This window comes from Bos grunniens, chromosome 26 (assembly GCF_055505025.1).
Source record: "Bos grunniens cultivar Pamir isolate PY7600 chromosome 26, Bosgru_T2T1.0, whole genome shotgun sequence".
Lineage (NCBI taxonomy): Eukaryota > Metazoa > Chordata > Mammalia > Artiodactyla > Bovidae > Bos > Bos grunniens.
Window position 1 is genome coordinate 7,631,745 of NC_141190.1, and position 20,028 is coordinate 7,651,772.

At 38.8% G+C, this 20,028-nt stretch overlaps 1 protein-coding gene across 9 annotated transcripts in view; it reads right to left on the reverse strand.

Moving 5' to 3' along the window:
- The window catches only part of PRKG1 (protein kinase cGMP-dependent 1), a 1,415,798-nt gene that overhangs the window by 369,628 nt on the left and 1,026,142 nt on the right, over positions 1-20,028 (reverse strand). For all 9 annotated transcript variants that reach the window (XM_086379150.1, XM_086379151.1, XM_086379152.1 and 6 more), the window contains one exon: positions 19,567-19,630. In XM_086379150.1, coding sequence (XP_086235276.1) covers positions 19,567-19,630 — 64 coding nt within the window. The remainder of the gene's footprint in view (positions 1-19,566; positions 19,631-20,028) is intronic.

A 20,028-nucleotide genomic window follows, 5' to 3' on the forward strand; every position in this document is an offset into this window, starting at 1 on the left:
ATCTCATCTGCTTGCATTTGAAGAATGTGATCTGTTTCCTTACAGGTGTCACTAACTGGAATGCCTAGAAAGTCAAGGCCTACTAGTGATTATTCTAAGGCATATGATATAATGCCAAGAAAGTCTTTCAGAGAATTGACGTTTAGTCCATCACTTCCAAAATCAGTTACAAATACCTTCAGCAAATAACGACACCTTGACAAGCAAGTTCATCATTTCCTTCATGAAATCAAGTTAGAATTGGTGTTTCCCAAATTATCTGGAGCACATTAACCACTAGGATATTAGGGACGGAATGGGTTGTGACTCTGGTTTTCAGCCTAAAGTCAGTATCAGAACCTCCAGGTCAGAGGATATAAAATCAGAGTCAAGTTTAAATGGGCAGAATGTTTCCAGGTCCCTGGAGAGTGGGGAGCAGAGAGTGATCCTTCAAGATCACTGACTCCACTTCCATCAGATAAGGATGGTACTCTGCTGATGCTGGTCACAATCCAGGAGAGTTTGATAACTGTCAACGTCTCTTAAATCAAGGTTTGTCCAAATTTTTTCTGTAAAGTTCCAGCTAGAGAATATTCCAGGTTTTCAGGTCTTGTCTGTTCGTAACTACTCAGCTGTTACTGCAGGGTCAAAGCAATCATAGACAGTAAGTAAAGAAAGGAGTGTGGCTGGCTTTCAATAAAAGTTACTTTTGAATTTCATATATATTTCATTTGGCATGAAGTGCTATTATTCTGATTTTTTTCAACCATTTAAAAATTCAAAAAACATTCTTAGCTCACATATAAAAATAGGTGGCAGGCTGTTTGCTTATCCCTGCCTTCAATAAAAATGCCAAAATTTTAAGACAATGTCTTCTCAAATGACAACATACGCCACATGATGAAAGGACACGGACAGGATCAAGTGTCACCTTCTCTTTCAGTCCTAGCAGGATCCTGCCTGTCTCAAATGTCACTCGCAGCATGGCATCCATAGGAGGAGGAGGCATTGCACTGTATTCTGTTTCCATAACTAAACAAAGTGGGAATCTATGAAAAGTGAAGGCACACATGTCTGTGTGCATGTGGGTAAGCACATGTGTGTGGTCTCTGATGCCAATCTGTAACTCGAACTGCAAAGTTGCAGTATTATGGAAAATCCGGGCTTTGAGGCTCCTCCCCAGATATGTCTCAGTTGTTCTGAGGTGTATTAAAATCTGTATTTTAAGCAATCTCCCCAAGTGAGTCACATGATCTAATCTTTTTAGGAAACTAATATCAGAATCAAGGTCTAGCACAAACTGAAAGTTTATGGGGCTTTAGGATCCAATTTAGGGTCCAATCTTCTTTCAGGCTACAAGTGAAGTGAAGTTGCTCAGTCGTGTCCGACTCTTTGCGACCCCATGGACTGTAGCCTACCAGGTTCCACCATCCATGAGATTTTCCAGGCAAGAATACTGGAGTGGGTTGTTATTTCCTTCTCCAGGAGATCTTCCCAACCCAGGAATTGAACCCGGGTCTCCTGCATTGTAGGCAGACGCTTTACCATCTGAGCCACCAGGGAAGTAAAAAAACTGATTTTCTAATGTGATATCAACATACATACCTATCTTAATACTATATACTAAGGAAGGATGTAGACCATGAGATACTGAAGCAAGGAAAGCTTCTAGAGCTACTTAGAAGTGGTAAGAAAAAAATAAAAATTCTAAGAAATGTTCAAGGGAAATAGGGCACAAGCAATCAGTCTACGGATAAAAATTCTAAGAAATGTTCAAGGGAAATAGGGCACAAGCAATCAGTCTACGGTGAACTGATATGACCACAAGTAGGCAAGTCAGAAAAATCACCCTTTCTTTGCAGGTACTTTTCAAACACTGACAGTTCCAAACCATTGAGAAATTCGGTAGCACACAGGACAAGTGAACCCCTAGAAACCCATGGTAATCAGGGATAAGGAGGTTCTGTTTGAACGAAGGGGTTGGGCAGGCCACATGTCTATGACAGCTTTGCTCTAAACAGTGGCGGCAGCTGAGAACCAAAGGGCAGCCTTTCTTGGATAAACTTCAACATCTCTTGGAACAAATAGCTATAGTGAACAGAAGCACCATCTTTGAATACAAAAGATGAAGCTGGCTGCATCAGTTCTGCTATGGGTCAACCATCTAAAAAGGCTATTATCTCCTTCATCACCTTTTCTATTCCCAAACTTACATTCCCTTGAGTTTAATGTTTGCTCTTTTTCTTCATGTTCCTGACTGGTCCCTCTCCTTATAGATTCTCTGGCTCAGCTTTCAGCTTAGATTTGTTCTTAATGCCAGCATCACCCTGTAATTCTGATTGCTCCAGACCTCTGACCAGAGTCAATTCCTCCCCTAAACCTATAACATTGTAAAGAACTTATATTTTAGTTTTCTCACAGAGATGTAGTAACTTTTTTGATGCCTATTATATCATGTTATTTAATTATTATTAGAAAATAATGTTGATGAAATCAATAATACATTACAGTAATAACTAACAATATAGCTTCACTTTATGCCACGAGTTGTGCTAAGTGCTTTACAGGGATATTACATTTAATATTAAAATGCAGTGGTTTCCAGTATGACATGTAAGGAGCTTGGAAGTCATCATCATTTTCACAAGAAAAAAAGCTGAACAAATTGAAGATTGGTAATTTTTCTTAGATCCATCAGAAAACAGGTCACAGGACAACTGCAGCCCTGAACACTGGTGATGGGGATAAAGAGATTCACAGCAAAAGCCCAGAGGGAGAAGCCCCCAACTGAAGTCAGTACAGGTAAGAACGCTTCAACTTGTCAGTGATGCATCACTAGAGGCTCACTGAAGACTAGCTGGAGAACTGAAAACTCCTTGGAGACCCAGTCTTAGGGGGCCTCCCCACATTTTCAGGAGGACTACCCTCTACCACGTTCTAACCCTGAATGTAAGATAAAAATTCGCAGTTCTTCCCCCTGGGAAAGAGGAAAGCCTTATTTTGAAATATACTCAGAGCTCTCTCTTTTCTATTTAACAAGACCTACCCTTGGGAAAACTATTTTAGCAGAGCCAAAGGAGGTTTTACCGTACAGAATACATTCCTCCCCTCCACACCTTGCCATCTGTGAGGGTTAATTTTATGTCAGCTTAATTGGACCACAGGGTGCCTAGATATTTGGCTAAACATCATTTGTGAACATATCTGTGAGAGTGTTTCTGGATGAAATTAGCATTTGAACTAGTGGATGGGCATCATCCAACCCAATGAGAGCTTGAAGAGAACTAAAAGACAGAGGAAAAAGGAATTCGGCCCTTCTTGCCTGATTGCCTAAGCCAGAACATCAATCTCCTACCATTAGTATGCCTGAATCTTAGGTTTTCAGATTCAGATCGAAACCTACACTATTTATTGATTCCCCTGATTCTCAGGCCTTTACATATTCAGACTGAATTATACTAGCAAATTCTCTGGGTGTCCAGCTTACAGATGACAGAGTTTTAAGATGTCTATGCCTCCAAAATTATATGGGCCAATTCCATATAATCTCTGTCTCTCCCCGCCATATATATACATACACACATCCATGCACACACACACACACACACACACACACACACAGTCTCCTACTTGTTCTGCTTTTCTGGAGAACCTTAACACTCCACTGCATCAATACAATAGCTCCTGTATAATAATGAGAGATTATAGCTGGAAGATGGCAAATCTCAGAATCTATTTAAGAATGAGTTTCTACAAAGACCCAAAGACAAGAGGAGGATATAAAAACAATAGAGGAGATTATAGCCTTTAACACCACCACTACAGCAAACAGTAAACAAAATCCAACTCTTAGCCAGATAAACACAACATTTCTCACGAAATGTCTATCTACTTGATTCTTGTTACCCAATACATCATGTCTTACTCTCAACAGAAAAGCCGAAAGGCATGCTAAAAGCCAGAAACACAATTTGAAAAGACAAAGTAAGCCTCAGGTCCAAACTCAGATATGGCAGGAATTCTGAAATTATCAGACAGGAAATTTAAAATAACAGTGAATGATATGCTAAGGGTTCTTACAGAAAAAGTGGGCAACATACTAGTGCAGATGGATAATGTAAGCAGAAAGGTAGCAACTCTGTGGAAGAATCACAAGGAAATGCTAGAAAATAAAAACCTTGTACCTGAAATGAAGAATGCTTCTGATGGGCACATCAGTAGACTGGACATGACCAAGACAAAAATCAGTGTGTTTGAAAAACATGTGAATAGAAACTTCCAAAACGGAAATACAAAGAGAAAGAAATGGATGGAAAAACAGAACAGAATATCCAAAATCTGAGGGACAATTACAAAAGGGGTTGATTATTCTGTTATATTACATGTGTGTAATGGCAAGATCCCCTGGAGAAGAAAATGGCAGCCCACTCCAGTATTCTTGTCTGGGAAATCCCATCGACAGAGGAGCCTCATGGGCTATAGTCCATGGGATCACAAGAGAGTCAGACATGACTTAGCAACTAAACAGTAACAACACACGCATGTCAGGTAACCATCTCTATTCTTTAGATGAGAAGCTAAGTAAAAAGACAGAACAGATACGTACACTGTAAAACTGTGGATTGGGGGGTTGCCATAATCAAGTACTGAACTTCAATTGCAGGAAATTGGGAAGATGATTTCTAGAGGTCTTTATCCCCTAGCTATTAAGTAATAATTTACAATAGCTCAGCTCTCTGCCTAACAACATTATACTGGAATGTTTATGAGAGTGTTCCCCTTCCTTTGGAAGGGGATATCCTTCCAAAAGTTTGGCTTTTGTTATATCTCCCTGGATGAATAAGGGAAACCAGAGAGCTGACAGAAGAACAATGTCTTATTCCTTTTCCAGATCTTGTAAGCCCGTGATGCTCCACAGCTGCTCTCTATAGTCGACCTTCATTCTGGGTCCCTGGGAATCTTCTGTCTACCTTCCCTGTATCCTCAGGTTGTTGTTGTTACTTAGTTGCGAAGTTGTGTCGACTCTTTTGTGACCCCCATGGACTGCAGTCCGCCAGGCTCCTCTGTCCATGGGACTTCCCAGGCAAGAATACTAGAATGGATAACCATTTTCTTCTCCAGGGGATCTTCCTGACCCGGAGACTGAATGCACGTCTCCTGCAGTGGCAGGCAGATTATTTACCACTGAGCGACCAGACAAGCCTGTATCATCAGATAATACTTATAAATTCTTATATTTCAGAACACATGCCTCTGATCCTTGACACATCTGCAGTCTGGATGAATGTGAGAGCATCCAAACAGAAAACAGAACAGTTTTGTTGCATTCACTGCGTCACTCACATAGCACATATTTACTGAAAACCAACTTAGACTATTCATTCAGAAAATACTTATTGGTTATGCAGTAAATGTCAGGCAAATCCTTGCTCAGCTGGAAATGGGATATAAGCTGAGACACATCCTATCCTTAAGGCGTTTAGAGAGAACTGTAGAAAAAAAGACAAGTTCCAGGCAAGATAGGAGCAAGCATATGATTCTGAAGCACAAACTATGAGAGAATTAAGGAAACAACAAACAAAATGATGAAGCTGCCTTAGGGCAAGACTCTAAAAAAGAAAGACTTGATCTTAAAGAATATCTTTGGAAGACAACAGAGGAGTCAGGGATAGCTCAGCTGCTCTCATGCTCATCATAATGAACGATTCTTGGAAACGTAAAGTAATTTGCACAAGTCATACAAAGCAAAGAGAAATGACAGAATGGTGTGGCACTGCAAGTCTATTTACAAAATAAAGCATGCTACTTTTATTAAAATAATAATTTTCCATTGTAAGTAAAATAAATAAATAAATGGTAACTCTTCCCAGAGAGCTAAGAGAAGCTCACTGACAATATCTCATAGTAATTAAGAGAAGACAGAGGCCATGAGACACACAGGATTTTTCCATACAGATGCAGTCTCACTACAGCCTTGGCTGGTCACAGTTCCTTCCTTATTGATATTGACTGACTTTTGATGAACACTCATGCCTGAAATACTGTCTGCCCATGTTCAGAGCCTTATCTACTAGGAAGCAGCCTTGTAGCTATTGGCCTAAGAAACTGCATGACTCCTTCTCTGCAGGGGAATGGTAGGTTGCCTTGTAATGGATTTCCAGGAGGACCTATAGCCAGAGGCCTTTGGGAGACCTGGAAATTAACACCCACTTTGCTTCCTGCCTAAGCTGTTTGATAGCTCTCTCCAAGCCACACAAGCTTTGTATTTTGTGATAAAAACTGAAAGTCGAACTGGTTTTCTTATCTTCAGCTTCTTACTGTAAGTGCAAGTGGGTGGCTTCTATTCATCAATTGTTTATGTCTCAGATGCCAAATGTGTACAAGCCCCTAAACTAGTTTTTAGTAGCTACAAAGATGCCTCGATTAAAAAAGAAAAAGTTTAAAATATCAGGTCATACTTTCTTTTAATTGGAGCAATTCGTAGAATTCAGACCAAAGTTTATGACTCTGCTCTCTGAAAGGAATTCAAGGTTTATCATGATCTGCTCCAATACTACCAACTAGCATTCTGTAAATAGGATCTCATGCTTATGTTAAAGATGAGCCACTTATTCATAGTTCACACAAATTTACTATTTGTTTACAAACCCCTAAAGGGGAGAAAACCACAAGTACCAAGCACACTTATATATTATTACGTGACAACAATTTCAAGTGCTCTCTAGACACAGTGTCTGATGAACTACGGACAGACGTTCCTGACATTGTACAGGAGACAGGGATCAAGATCATCCCCAAGAAAAAGGCAAAATGGCTGTCTGAGGAGGTGTTACAAATAGCTGTGAAAAGAAGAGAAACGAAAAGCAAAGGAGAAAAAGAAAGATATAAACATCTGAATGCAGAGTTCCAAAGAACAGCAAGGAGAGATAAGAAAGCCTTCCTCAGCAATCAATGCAAAGAAATAGAGGAAAACAACAGAATGGTAAAAACTAGAGATCTCTTCAGGAAATTAGAGATACCAAGATCTCTTCATGCAAAGATGGGCTCAATAAAGGATGGAAATGGTAGGGACCTAACAGAAGCAGAAGATATTAAGAAGAGGTGGCAAGAATACACAGAAGAACTGTACAAAAAAGATCTTCACGACCCAGATAATCACAATGGTGTGATCATTCACCTAGAGCCAGACATCTTGGAATGTAAAGTCAAGTGGGCCTTAGGAAGCATCACAACTCTAGTAGTGGGGGTGATGGAATTCCAGTTGAGCTATTTCAGATCCTAAAAGATGATGCTATGAAAGTGTTGCACTCAAGATGCAACAAATTTGGAAAACTCAGCAGTGGCCACAGGACTGGAAAAGGTCAGTTTTCATTCCAATCCCAAAGAAATGCAATGCCAAAGAATGCTCAAACTACTGCACAATTGCACTCACCTTACACACTAGTAAAGTAATGCTCAAAATTCTCCAAGCCAGGCTTCAGCAATATGTGAACCGTGAACTTCCAGATGTGCAAGCTGATGTTAGAAAAGGCAGAGGAACCAGAGATCAAATTGCCAACATCTGCTGGATCATGGAAAAAGCAAGAGAGTTCCAGAAAAACATCTATTTCTGCTTTATTGACTATGCCAAAGCCTTTGACTGTGTGGATCACGATAAACTGTGGAAAATTCTGAATGAGAAGGGAATACCAGACCACCTGACCTGCCTCTTGAGAAACCTATATGCAGGTCAGGAAGCAACAGTTAGAACTGGACATGGAACAACAAACTGGTTCCAAATAGGAAAAGGAGTATGTCAAGGCTGTATACTATCACCCTGCTTATATGCATATAATTTATATGCAGAGTACATCATGAGAAACGCTGGGCTGGAGGAAGCACAAGCTGGAATCAAGATTGCCAGGAGAAATATCAATAACCTCAGATATGCAGATGACACCACCCTTATGGCAGAAAGTGAAGAGGAACTAAAAAGCCTCTTGATGAGAGTCAAAGAGGAGAGTGAAAAAGTTGCCTTAAAGCTCAACATTCAGAAAACTAAGATCATGTCATCTTGTTCCATCCCTTCATGGGAAATAGATGGGGAAACAGTGGAAACAGTGTCAGACTTTATTTTTGGGGGCTCCAAAATCACTGCAAATGGTGATTGCAGCCATGAAATTAAAAGACACTTATTCCTTGGAAGGAAAGTTATGACAACCTAGACAGCAAATTAAAAAGCAGAGACATTAGTTGTCAACAAAATTCTGTCTAGTCAAGGCTATGGTTTTTCCAGTAGTCATGTATGGATGTGAGAGTTGGACTATAAAGAATGCTGAGTGCCAAAGAATTGATGCTTTTGAACTGTGGTGTTGGAGAAGACTCTTGAGAGTCCTTGGACTGCAAGGAGATCCAACCAGTCCATTCTGAAGGAGATCAGTCCTGCGTGTTAACTGGAAGGACTGATGTTGAAGCTGAAACTCCAATACTTTGGCCACCCTTTGTGGAGAGGTAACTCATTTGAAAAGACCATGATGCTGGGAAAGATTAGGGGCAGGAGGAGAAGGGGAAAATAGAGGATGAGATTGTTGGATGGCATCACCAACTCGATGGACATGAGTTTGGGTAAACTCTGGGAGATGGTGATGGATGGGGAGGTTTGGTGTGTTGTGTTTCATGGGGTCGCAAAGAATTGGACATGACTGAGAGACTGAACTGAACTGAACTGATGAATGTTTTCTAGAAAGCTGACTTATTACAGATTGGTTTCATATTTGGAGAGCACATACACTTTAATGAATTACAGACCTCATAAGGCAAATCATATACATCCTGGTGATAAAAGGACTAGAAACTGCTTAGTTTTGAAGTTTGTTAAAGGCATAAAATGGATTCCTGTCATAACAAATTAAAAATACTGACTGGGAAAAGTTTACTACTCCCAAGGAGAAAAAAGAAGAAAAAGACAAGTAAACATTTTCAAAAGGAGGCATCTCCTATTTAAACAAACAAAAAAAAAAGGAGTAGGTAATGGGGGAAAATAACTTTTTTCTTCTTCATTTATGCTACAAATTTTCAAGATGGAATACAGCATAGTAATGAAAGGTGCCAATTCCAGCTTCAGATTGGATGGAATAAACTACTTCCCCATTAGCTGTGTTACTTGATCCTCAGTTCCCCCATGGTGACTGCAGCCATGAAATCAAAAGACGCTTACTCCTTGGAAGTAAAGTTATGACCAACCTAGATAGCATATTCAAAAGCAGAGACATTACTTTGCCAACAAAGGTCCATCTAGTCAAGGCTGTGGTTTTTCCAGTAGTCATGTATGGATGTGAGAGTTGGACTGTGAAGAAAGCTGAGCGCTGAAGAATTGATGCTTTTGAACTGTGGTGTTGGAGAAGACTCTTGAGAGTCCCTTGGACTGCAAGGAGATCGAACTAGTCCATTCTAAAGGAGATTCAGTCCTGGGTGTTCTTTGGAAGGAATGATGCTAAAGCTGAAACTCCAGTACTTTGGCCACCTCATGCAAAGAGTTGACTCATTGGAAAAGACTCTGATGCTGGGAGGGATTGGGGGCAGGAGGAGAAGGGGACAACAGAGGATGAGATGGCTGGATGGCATCACCGACTCGATGGACATGAGTTTGAGTGAACTCCGGGAGTTGTTGATGGACAGGGAGGCCTGGTGTGCTGCAATTCATGGGGTCACAAAGAGTTGGACACGACTGAGCGACTGAACTGAACTGAACAGTTCCCCCAGTTATAAACTACGAATAGTAAAAGCACAGTTGACCCTAGAACAACATGTGTTTGAACTGTGGGGGTCCACATACATGCAGATTTTTTTCACTAAATATGACTGTCCAGTACTATAAGTAATGCAAGGTCAGTTGAACCTGTGGTTCCAAATCTATGGATGCCAGGACCTCCTGTAAACTTGTGCAGTAATGGTTTTGATTGTGGAGTTTTGATTGCATGGAGAGTCAGTGCCCCTAACACCTGCTGTTGTTCAAGGGTCAACCGTAATAGTAGTGACCTCAGAGGGTCAACTGTAATAGTAGTGGCCTCAGAGGTTTAAACAGATGCACTTAGCCTGGCACAGTCAGCCTTAATATGTTGAAGGTATTACTGTTGCTTCTCTCAATTGCCTACAAATACCCTGTGAAAAGAAATTATGAATATATTATTAGCCTTTACTAGACAGAGGATGAGATGACTGGATGGCATCACCAACTCAATGGACATGAGTTTGTGCAAACTCATGTTTGGAGATAGTGAAGGACAGGAAAGTCTGGGGTGCTGTAGCCCATGGGGTCACAAAGAACTGGACATGACTTGGTGACTGAACAGCAACAGCCTTTCTTACAGTCTAAAGTAATAAAAGTTCACAAACTAGAGACTAATTTAAAGCAATGGACAAGCACTGATTTCTTCCATATAATGATAGCTAAATAGATCAAGGAGAAAAAGGAGAAGACACTTCCCACATGGGTAGAAATGAGAATGACTGAGGCTCTGGACTAGAGAGATCTCAGTTGAGAATGTGATCGTACAGAATCTTAGAGTTAGGTAGAAGCCAAAAAATCAATATTGTTCAAGCACCAAATCAAAGCATGAATATTTACAATATCTTAACTAATTTCTTATATACTGCAGTTTTTCAAATATGTATGATATCTATCCATACTTAACATTATATACTATATTTTGCTATCTGTGATGCTTGCCATGGCTGTCAACTCAAAGTCACCTCTTCAGCTAAAACTTTCCTAACCACTTTGGCTAAAGTAGTCCACCAGTCCTTGGCAGCCTTGATCATATTACATGATTTTATTTCCTTCATACTTTCAGCAGAGTTTCCCAAGTCCTATCCCAGTTACTCTACAGGAGAATTTCCCAGACTCAGCACTACTGACATCTGGTACTGGATGAATTGTTGTAAAGCTGTCCTATGCATTGTAGACTGTTTAATAGCACCCTGGCCCCTACCCATTAGAGGCCAGTGGCAGCCTTCTGTTAACCTCACTCAATATTATAACCAGCATAGATGTCTCCAGACATTACAAAATGCCTCCTCAGCCATTCAGATGGAGAGTCCAGTAGGACCTGGGACAGTCAAAATCCCTGACCAGTCAACTCTAGTCATAAGGAGTTTTATTTGTTAACCTCAATATGTGTGTAGGATAAACATTTTCCATTATGTGTCAACATGTGAAAGGGGTTGGTAAGCACTGATGATGGACATCTGAAATGATGTTTGCATGCTACTAATTTTACAATAATTATACAATTTAAGACCTACACTACTACAAGAGGCAGATACTGCTTTATCCCTATTCATCAGTGATGGGTTAAATCCTTCATCCAGGCTATTTTTAGAGATGGAGTTCCCCATCCTTTGAACACAGAAAGTTGTGTCCACTAAGTTAAAAAGGAATCCAATACCTTCCCCCAAAGTCTTCTCCAGGGCAAATTTATAAGTTATTTCAATTGTTTTCTTCCCTTGTTTCCAGCAATATTGCCTACATTCTGCCCTGTCTTCACCATCCTATCCTTCTGTTCCTTCCTTCTGTATTTGTTTTTCTTTTTAATCATGTGCAAAACTATATTCTCCTCTGTTACCTAATTTTAGTGGACTCCATCCATTATTCCAACCTGTTTAGATATTTTGGGTCTTTGTCAGGTATAGGGCTACTGGTTTAACTCAAGTGAGGAAGTTGAATAAAATGAAAACTGAATATTTTGTAGACTATGGTATAGATTATACAAATAAGCAAAATACGTAATTTAAAGGATACAAATCAAGTTCTAGACCGTTTTTCAAAGAAGTTGCACCATTTTACAATCCCACAAGCAACATACGAGAGTTACAATTTCTCTACATCCTCACCAAGATTTGTCATTGTCTTTTATTCTAGCCACCTTTAAGGGTATGAAGTGGTGCATAATTAGGGTTCTTATTTTTGTTTCCTTGATGATTGCTAATAATAATCCAATAAGAAACATGTACTTATTGGATTTTTTTATATCTCCTTTTGAAAAATATCTATTCACTCATTTTTATCTATTAACTTTTAAAATCCACTCATTTTTAAATTGACCTATTTATCATTTTATTATCAAATTGTAAGTGTTCTTTATATATTCTAGATATGTCTTATGATAATCTTATGTATCAACTTAGCTGGGCCATAGTGCTCAGATATTTGATCAAACATTATTCTGAATTGTGTGTGTATTATAAGATTAACACTTCAGCAAGTGAACTTTGAGACTAGATTACTCAAAACTCATTGATTTAAATGTTAAAGTGGATTACCATCCATAATGTGTGTGGGCCTCATTCAATCAAATGAAGATCTTAAAGGAACAAAGACTGACATTCCCCAAGCAAGAAGGAATTCTGCCAGCAGATGGCATTGAACTTGAACTGCAACATTAGCTTTTCCATGGCCTGCCAGTTTATTCTGCAGATTTTGAAATGGCCAGCATCCATAATTCAGGAGCCAATTCCTTAAAATAAATCTCTCTTTCTACACATGCACATCTTACTGGTTCTGTTTTCTCTGGAGAACTCTGACTAATACAACTACCTTATCACATTTATAATTTGCAAATATATTCTCCCATTACATTTACTTGTATAATAGAATAAGATAGGCAGATATTCATATGAACTGAAAGTTTGTCTTTACTTTTTAATCTCTCCAGTCTGCCACAAAAATACAAACATACACCCTTCTACTTCTTCCTCCTTCAGAAGCAGTCATTTGCCCTGTAGATGTGAAAACCCAAAAAGAATCAAAAGGGACCAGGTAGATCTAAACAGATAATTGTCCAAATTAAGAGTCCTTCAGGCCAAATCAACTGGAAAAGAATGGGTACTTAAAATTCCCTCCAACTTGGCTCTGAATAGCAAGAATCAAAAAGTTTAGTCACAACAATAGATTTTGAAGAGAATTAATAATGTTTCTGTCTACTTCCCTGGGTTGGGAATATCCCCTGGAGAAGGAAATGGCAACCCACTCCAGTACTCTTGCTTGGAAAATCCCTTGGACAGAGGAGCCTGTAAGGCTATACAGTACATGGGATTGCAAAGAGACGGACACAACTGAGTGACTTTACTTTTTACTTTTACTACTACACTAGTTTCTTTCGAAAGAGTCTAGACCTGTTTAGAATGATAAAAAGAGAAAGTTTCAGAGTATTCCAATAACTCTTCAAGTGTAGTACTTATTCCTTGTATTACTCACAACTGGAGAGAATGCAAAGGAATTTGAGAAGATATCAACATGACATGGTGACATCAAGGAACAGTTGCACAGCTAAAACGATGCATATTGAATCAGCCATGGGGTACCTTGTGTTACATTAACCTCCTTTTCCAATAATGATTCCTGGATTGTGATCCAGTATTTGCTTTTTAGCATATTATCAAGCAATGGTAAGATGAAAAAAAAAAACAAAACAAAACAGTTTTCTCTCCCTGCCTCTTTTCTGTTTCTATTTTTCTCATCCTGTCTTCTTCAATATTTCAAAAACTTGGAGGAGTATTATTTGTTCAAGATCTTGTCAGGGCCATAACCGTATAAATATCCCCAAACTGAAAACATAAATAAATGCCCTGTATAAGGACACAAACCAGAACAATCCATTATTTAGACTCAAATGTATCTAAGATGTAATCACATAAAGCTGCAGACCCAAAGGTAGAGAGCTCTTAAAAAGCTGGTGAAGCAGAAATATTTCTCTCTCTTTTTTTTTTTTTTGACGAGGTAAGGTGCACTGTTTTTTTTTTTAAATAGAAATGTATTTATTTTAATTGAGGGCTAATTACTTTACAATATTGTATTGGTTTTGCCATATATCAACATGAATCCACCATGGGTGTACACGTGTTCCCCATCCTGAACCCCATTCCCACCTCCCTCCCCAAACCATCCCTCTAGGTTATCCCAGTGCACCAGCCCCGAGCATCCTGTATCATGCATCGAACCTGGACTGGCGATTCATTTCACATGTTTTCACATACATGTTTCAATGCCATTCTCCCAAATCTTCCCACCCTCACCCTCTCCCACAGAGTCCAAAAGACTGTTCAATACATCTGTGTCTCTTTTGCTGTCTCGTATACAGGGTTATTGTTACCATCTTTCTAAATTCCATATATATGCTTTAGTATACTGTATTGGTGTTTTTCTTTCAGGCTTAGTTCACTCTGTATAATAGGCTCCAGTTTCATCCACCTCATTAGAACTGATTCAAATGCATTCTTTTTAATGGCTGATAATACTCCATTGTGTATATGTACCACAGCTTTCTTATCCATTCGTCCACTGATGGACATCTAGGTTGCTTCCATGTCCTGGCTATTATACACAGTGCTGAGATGAACATTGGGGTACACGTGTCTCTTTCAATTCTGGTTTCCTCAGTGTGTATGCCCAGCAGTGGGACTGCTGAGTCATATGGCAGTTTCTCATTCTAAAACAACCGAATCCAGTGTTTCATGAGCAAACTGGATATGAAACAGATTTCAGTGTAACCAAAGAAGTGATTCTCACATGTTTTATTTTCTATTTAAAAATCAGGAGACTTAAATATAGCACCCATGTCCCACTTCTATTTACAAAGAAAGAATGAGCTATACCAGTGGTAAAAAGCGAACTTGTTGGCTTAACTTGATTGTTCAATCTAATGTCTTCAGTAAAAATATGATTTTACTTGAGTTATTTAAGCCTTTTCACCCTCATTGGTGAAAGCGTAACTCCTTCCCAAATTAATTTTCAAGCTTCTTTGTAACATGATATGAGGTTAATCTCTGCTCCTCCTCTGTATAAGAAACTGTTTTTATTTGTTGTTTCCTTTGAAGATCTCACGACAGTTCTAATATGTGGATATATATTAGACACTGAGTTATTTACAGTGGCTTTCCTCCATTGTGTTTGGGTAGGTAGTCACTGAAGGAAGCTATTTCTCAGGTGGAGATTAGCTACAGGTTCTTCTATCCATCTGAAAAATGTAATTCATCTACAGAGACTAATTATGTGTGTATAAAGGAAGAAGGAAAGTGTTAGGTTGCTATAGTAAGAAAAAAAGATTAGATCCTATTTATAATTTCACAGCTCTTTTCATTTACCCATAAGAACTTCCTAGGCTTTCAGACTAGATTTCATATTTGACTAATTCATTCAACATGAATGAATTCAACATAGTTTTCACTGTATTATACAGAATAGTATAGAAGTTAATAACTAGTTTACAAAGTCAGATCTTGCTATTCCCTACATGTGCCTAAAAATTCTCCTATAATTTATTTTACAAACTATAAAATAACTTATTTAGCAAAACAAATCTGAAGCTCTTAAAATGATCTCCACTAATTATTAAGACTTACTTTAAGTCAGATACGAGATGAGAACATACATATAGAGAACATTTAGAGAACATTGTCACTATAGTGACAATGAAGGTGACTATTTAGAGAATCAATTAATTGCTTCAACTTCTCTTGCAAAACACAACTTAAGAAAATGTTGGAATTGTTGCTCTTGATCTGGATAGACCTTTGACTAAGAACCTCTTGATACCTATGCATAAACACAACTTCTCAAAGGAACTAGAGGAAATTTTCCCATGTTCCTGAAAAAGTCATGAGAGATTCAATAAAGAAAATACTTGTACTATGTGATATGAAGGAAACAAAGAAAGGGGCACTAAATTACAACACTAAGAATAAGGATATTTGTTCCTGGTTTATAAGCTTATAAGGAAGAACAGATAAATGGGCACATCTACACTAGAAATTATGGAAGCGGTAAGTGGGGGCGGGGTGTGGGCAGTGGCAGAGATTGCTCATATAATGGTTTCTTTTTCAATTTTAGAGTAGGATGCCCTAAGCATCACGTATTTGTCCTCCAGTCACAAATACCCTCCTAAATCACTTACCCAATAACGTTATGTCCGTTCCTTTCATTATGTTTCCTTTTTTGGGGTTAACTCTCAGTCCTTGCGTACCCTGCCCCTATTCTTTAAAAATGTTCCCCTCATGCTGGAAGTTTTATTTCATAATGAATGGAATGAAACAGTCAATAAGAAAGTACATCCACATACAAATGTCTACCCTCATCTGGGGCTATTTTGTCTAAATAATTGATCTGTCCCTCTATAATCCATTCTTCTCACAGAGAGCTATCATTTAAACACAACCCAAATCATGTCATTTTATGGCTTAGAACCCTCAAAACCTTCCCATTGCACTTAAAAGCCTTATCATAACTCCTTATCACAATCAGCAAAGTCTCCTGCCACCGGCCTTGGCTATTTTCTTTAGCCTCATCTCATTTCACTGTAGTTTTTTTTTTCCTATTCCTTAAGAACAGCAAACTCATTCCTAGTTTAGGACATTATGCTTTCTCTTCTCTCTGTCCTGTACACATGGCATCCTGTATCTGCTTTTAGATTTCAGCTTGAGACCAGAGAGGTCTTCCCTCCCTAACCCAATACAGAATGGCCTTCTCACTCAATGCTATTTTGATGCCATTTCCTTGTGTCTCATCTGTACCTTCCACTGAAACATGCTTTGGGTGGACAAGCTCCTGAATCCCAGAGTTTGGAACAATTACTGGCACGTGGCAGATGTTCCATAAATATTTGTTTTAACAAGGCTATAAGCTTCTTTGTTGAACACAATGATTATACAGGCTTTCTTTTCAAAACTATCTGGGATTCTTTCCTTTTCTTGTAGATGTTGTAGGAAGAAAGACAGCTCAATTATTATGTAAGCACATTTCCTTTAATGTTAAGTGACATTGGTATTGCTTTTGTTCTTCCAAATTTGCTTCACTCTATCTGATACATAATTTAATCTAATTTCTCATTGTGCTTGTTTATTCAATTTGAACACTTTTGTGCATTGGGTAGTATATTCATACGTCTAACTTCATATTTTGGCTGTTTACTTCATTTGTATGTCTTCAGAGCAAATGTGTGGGCACTTAATCATCTGTTTCTATTTTCATGCAGTTTTGCTGTAGACTGTACTGTGGCTTGTATAACATAAATTAAGGCATCTTCTGATGTGAAAATCGGACATAAAATACTAAAATATTTCTTTGGTCAAAATTATTTATAGAGCTATGGCTATTGTTTTGCAAAACATAGCAAATGCTTCCACAGCTGTGGAAAAGAAAGAAAATGATTAAAGCATTTCATGGGGTTTTATTTTATTTTATTTTGGACAGGCTTGATTGGGCCAGTGATTTTGTACTTTATTTCATTTTGTTTAGAAAAAAAGAAAAAGGTCATCAGAGAGTTCTTCAGTGTATTCAACAAGGAAAAGAACTGGGGAAAGCAGCTTTTCGTTTACAGAGGTTGCAAGTACAGTGGTTGGCATATTCAGAAAGAAAGGAAGCCAGTAATTTTTTCTCATGGATCTTTTATATTTTAACATAGGAATCAAATGTTACTTCTGTTTTACTTTGTGTTCCCATATAAGATGAGAGAGAACAGTAAATCCTAGGAGAGCTCACTCTGATAAAAAGACTCTTAAGAATTTGTGGACATAAACCTTTGAAATTCTATGTATCATAGTATCATATAATTACTGGTATTGTGAGTGGTGGTGGTTTAGTCGCTAAGTCGTGTCCGACTCTTGTGACCCCATGGACTGTAGCCCACCAGGGTCCTCTGGCCATGCAATTTTCCAGGCAAGAATACTGTACTGAATTGCCATTTCCTTCTCCAGGGGATCTTTCCGACCCAGGAATCGAACCTGTGTTTCCTGCATTTCAGGCACATTCTTTACTGACTGAGTTATGAGGTATTGTGAGTACTTAGAGACAAAAACTTTTTTAATATCTTTCTGGTTTCTCTCTATGATAGCACAACTCCAAAAATTCTTCAGCCTCCTGAGACTAAAATCCATTGATCCCAGTCACTCACTGACCCTTGTTCCTTTCAGCATCCCTCTCCTTCTTGCCCAATCGAAATTCCAGGAGCTGTCTCTATAATCCTTCCTTCACATGCATCTTCAACCCCTTTTCCCTGTTTCAACCACTCAGCTTTTCCTGGCAAAATACCAGTCCTGGTTAAATCCCATTCTCTATCTACTTGGGACTTGAATCTAGAGAAATAAATGGGGCTGAAAAAGCATACAAGAGCAAATGGGCTGGTAAGCAAGACAGACTGAACAGCCCCCTCACTTTGACTAAACTTTAGATGGGCTTCTCTCTAACACTATTAGGCTCCTGATCTCCCTGTTCTTAGGGTGTTTACTTTAGAAAATTTTCAAATGTAAATTCTCAATTTGCCTGTTTTGAGATACAGATCTTCTTCTAGGCTGATGATCTCCTGTTCTACAGCTCAGGAATGTCTTTCTCAAGGACTAAATAAGGACAAAAATCCTTCCTACCCAGGAAGGTAGAGCTAGGATGAAAATCAGGAAATATATAACCCCAAACCCCTCTCTCCTCGATGAATATTCTGCCCATTTATTTTCACACCTCATATAACCAACTTGCCAAAGAAACTCAGGGCAACTGCCCACCTGGGTCCCAGTTCTTCCCTTGAGAGCTTAATAACTCTTCACTTTTCTTTCTTGACTTCCATCTCATTTCTGAATTCTTTCTGCAATGAGATAAGAACCTACTCTGTGGCAACGCCCCTACTGGAATATTTTTCCACCACTCACTCCAGTGCTTTAAAAATTCTCCCATCCTTTGGTACAACTGAGTGGAGTCTGATCTACCTGTCTTCTCATACATCCTGGCTGAACTCTTTTTGCCTGTTTAATTGAGATTTGGGATTGGTAATGTCAAACAGTGCCTGAATGATGACTGGCAATCATACTGTGCCTTCCTAGTCCATTTCCTCTTCTACTTTTCTCATACCTTCTCTTCTGTCTTTAAACCTCTCAAACATCTGCCCCATAGTTGATGGTCTTGCTTTCTAGATCACTGAGAAAATAGATGTCAGAACAGATTTGCCACAGAGCCAGCCACTCCAACAACCTCCCTACCTGCATAATTGCCCGGGTACGGTGCCTTCCTTGTTTCTATAGGCACCAGGGACCCTATACTCTTGTGTTCACTTAAGACACTACTTGTGTAAACCTCCTGTCTTTCTCCTGCTTCAGTATTTCCTGTGCTTTATAGGTGCAGAGAAAAAGAAGTAAGAGTGATACTTCCACATTCACACATACAGTTACACGCATAAAATACTCATATGCTAAAAAATACGTACCCAACCTGCTATTTCATGTTAGAAATTTGCTAATTTATATCTTCAGAGTAGCAGTGACTACAATGGTGCTTATCACCAATTGAAATAAGAGATATATATGCCATCTCCCTGTCTTGGAAATCAAAGTAACAATATGTTTGCCACAGTAAAAAAATTTCCTTCTGCTATAGTTAAGTTCATTTTCACATTTCTAATTGTGTATAAATGTCAGATATGCTAAAGCTGCTTTTATTTGAAGCCAAATATATATCTCATCCCAGTGCTCAAAAAAATGTAAAAGATCTCTGCAGTTTGTGACTTGTCATTGCACAGCTGTGATGGGTTGAGTCCCATCTCAAAAAGTTCAAGGACTAAAAACAATTACCTCTTCAAGGACGTCAGCAAGCTTACTGAGGATCTCTTCAGGAAGGCTCTGGAATGTTGGAACGCTGAAAAACAATACAGAGATGATGCTGAAGGCATGTACTGCAGCTCACTTTTATAAATAAAACAGCAATATATCTGAATGAACATGCAAAAAGATTTCTTAACTAAGAATCTGCAGATGAAGATCATAGCAATAACTTAGGCATAATCTGATGACTAACAGGGGAAAGACATGATGTACAAGAAAGAATTGGAGGTTGGACAGAACTGAGTTCAAATTTCACTTACATTTCCTTGTGTGACCTTGAATGCCTCAGTCACAACAGGGAGAAAACCACTCTCCCTTATCAGCCTGCAGTCACCAGATTCCTTCCAGTTCCATCACCCTCTCCAGGAACTCCGCCTACATATACATACTCTCTGTCTCCCCTTTCAACAGGCCAACTGCTACCCATCTTTT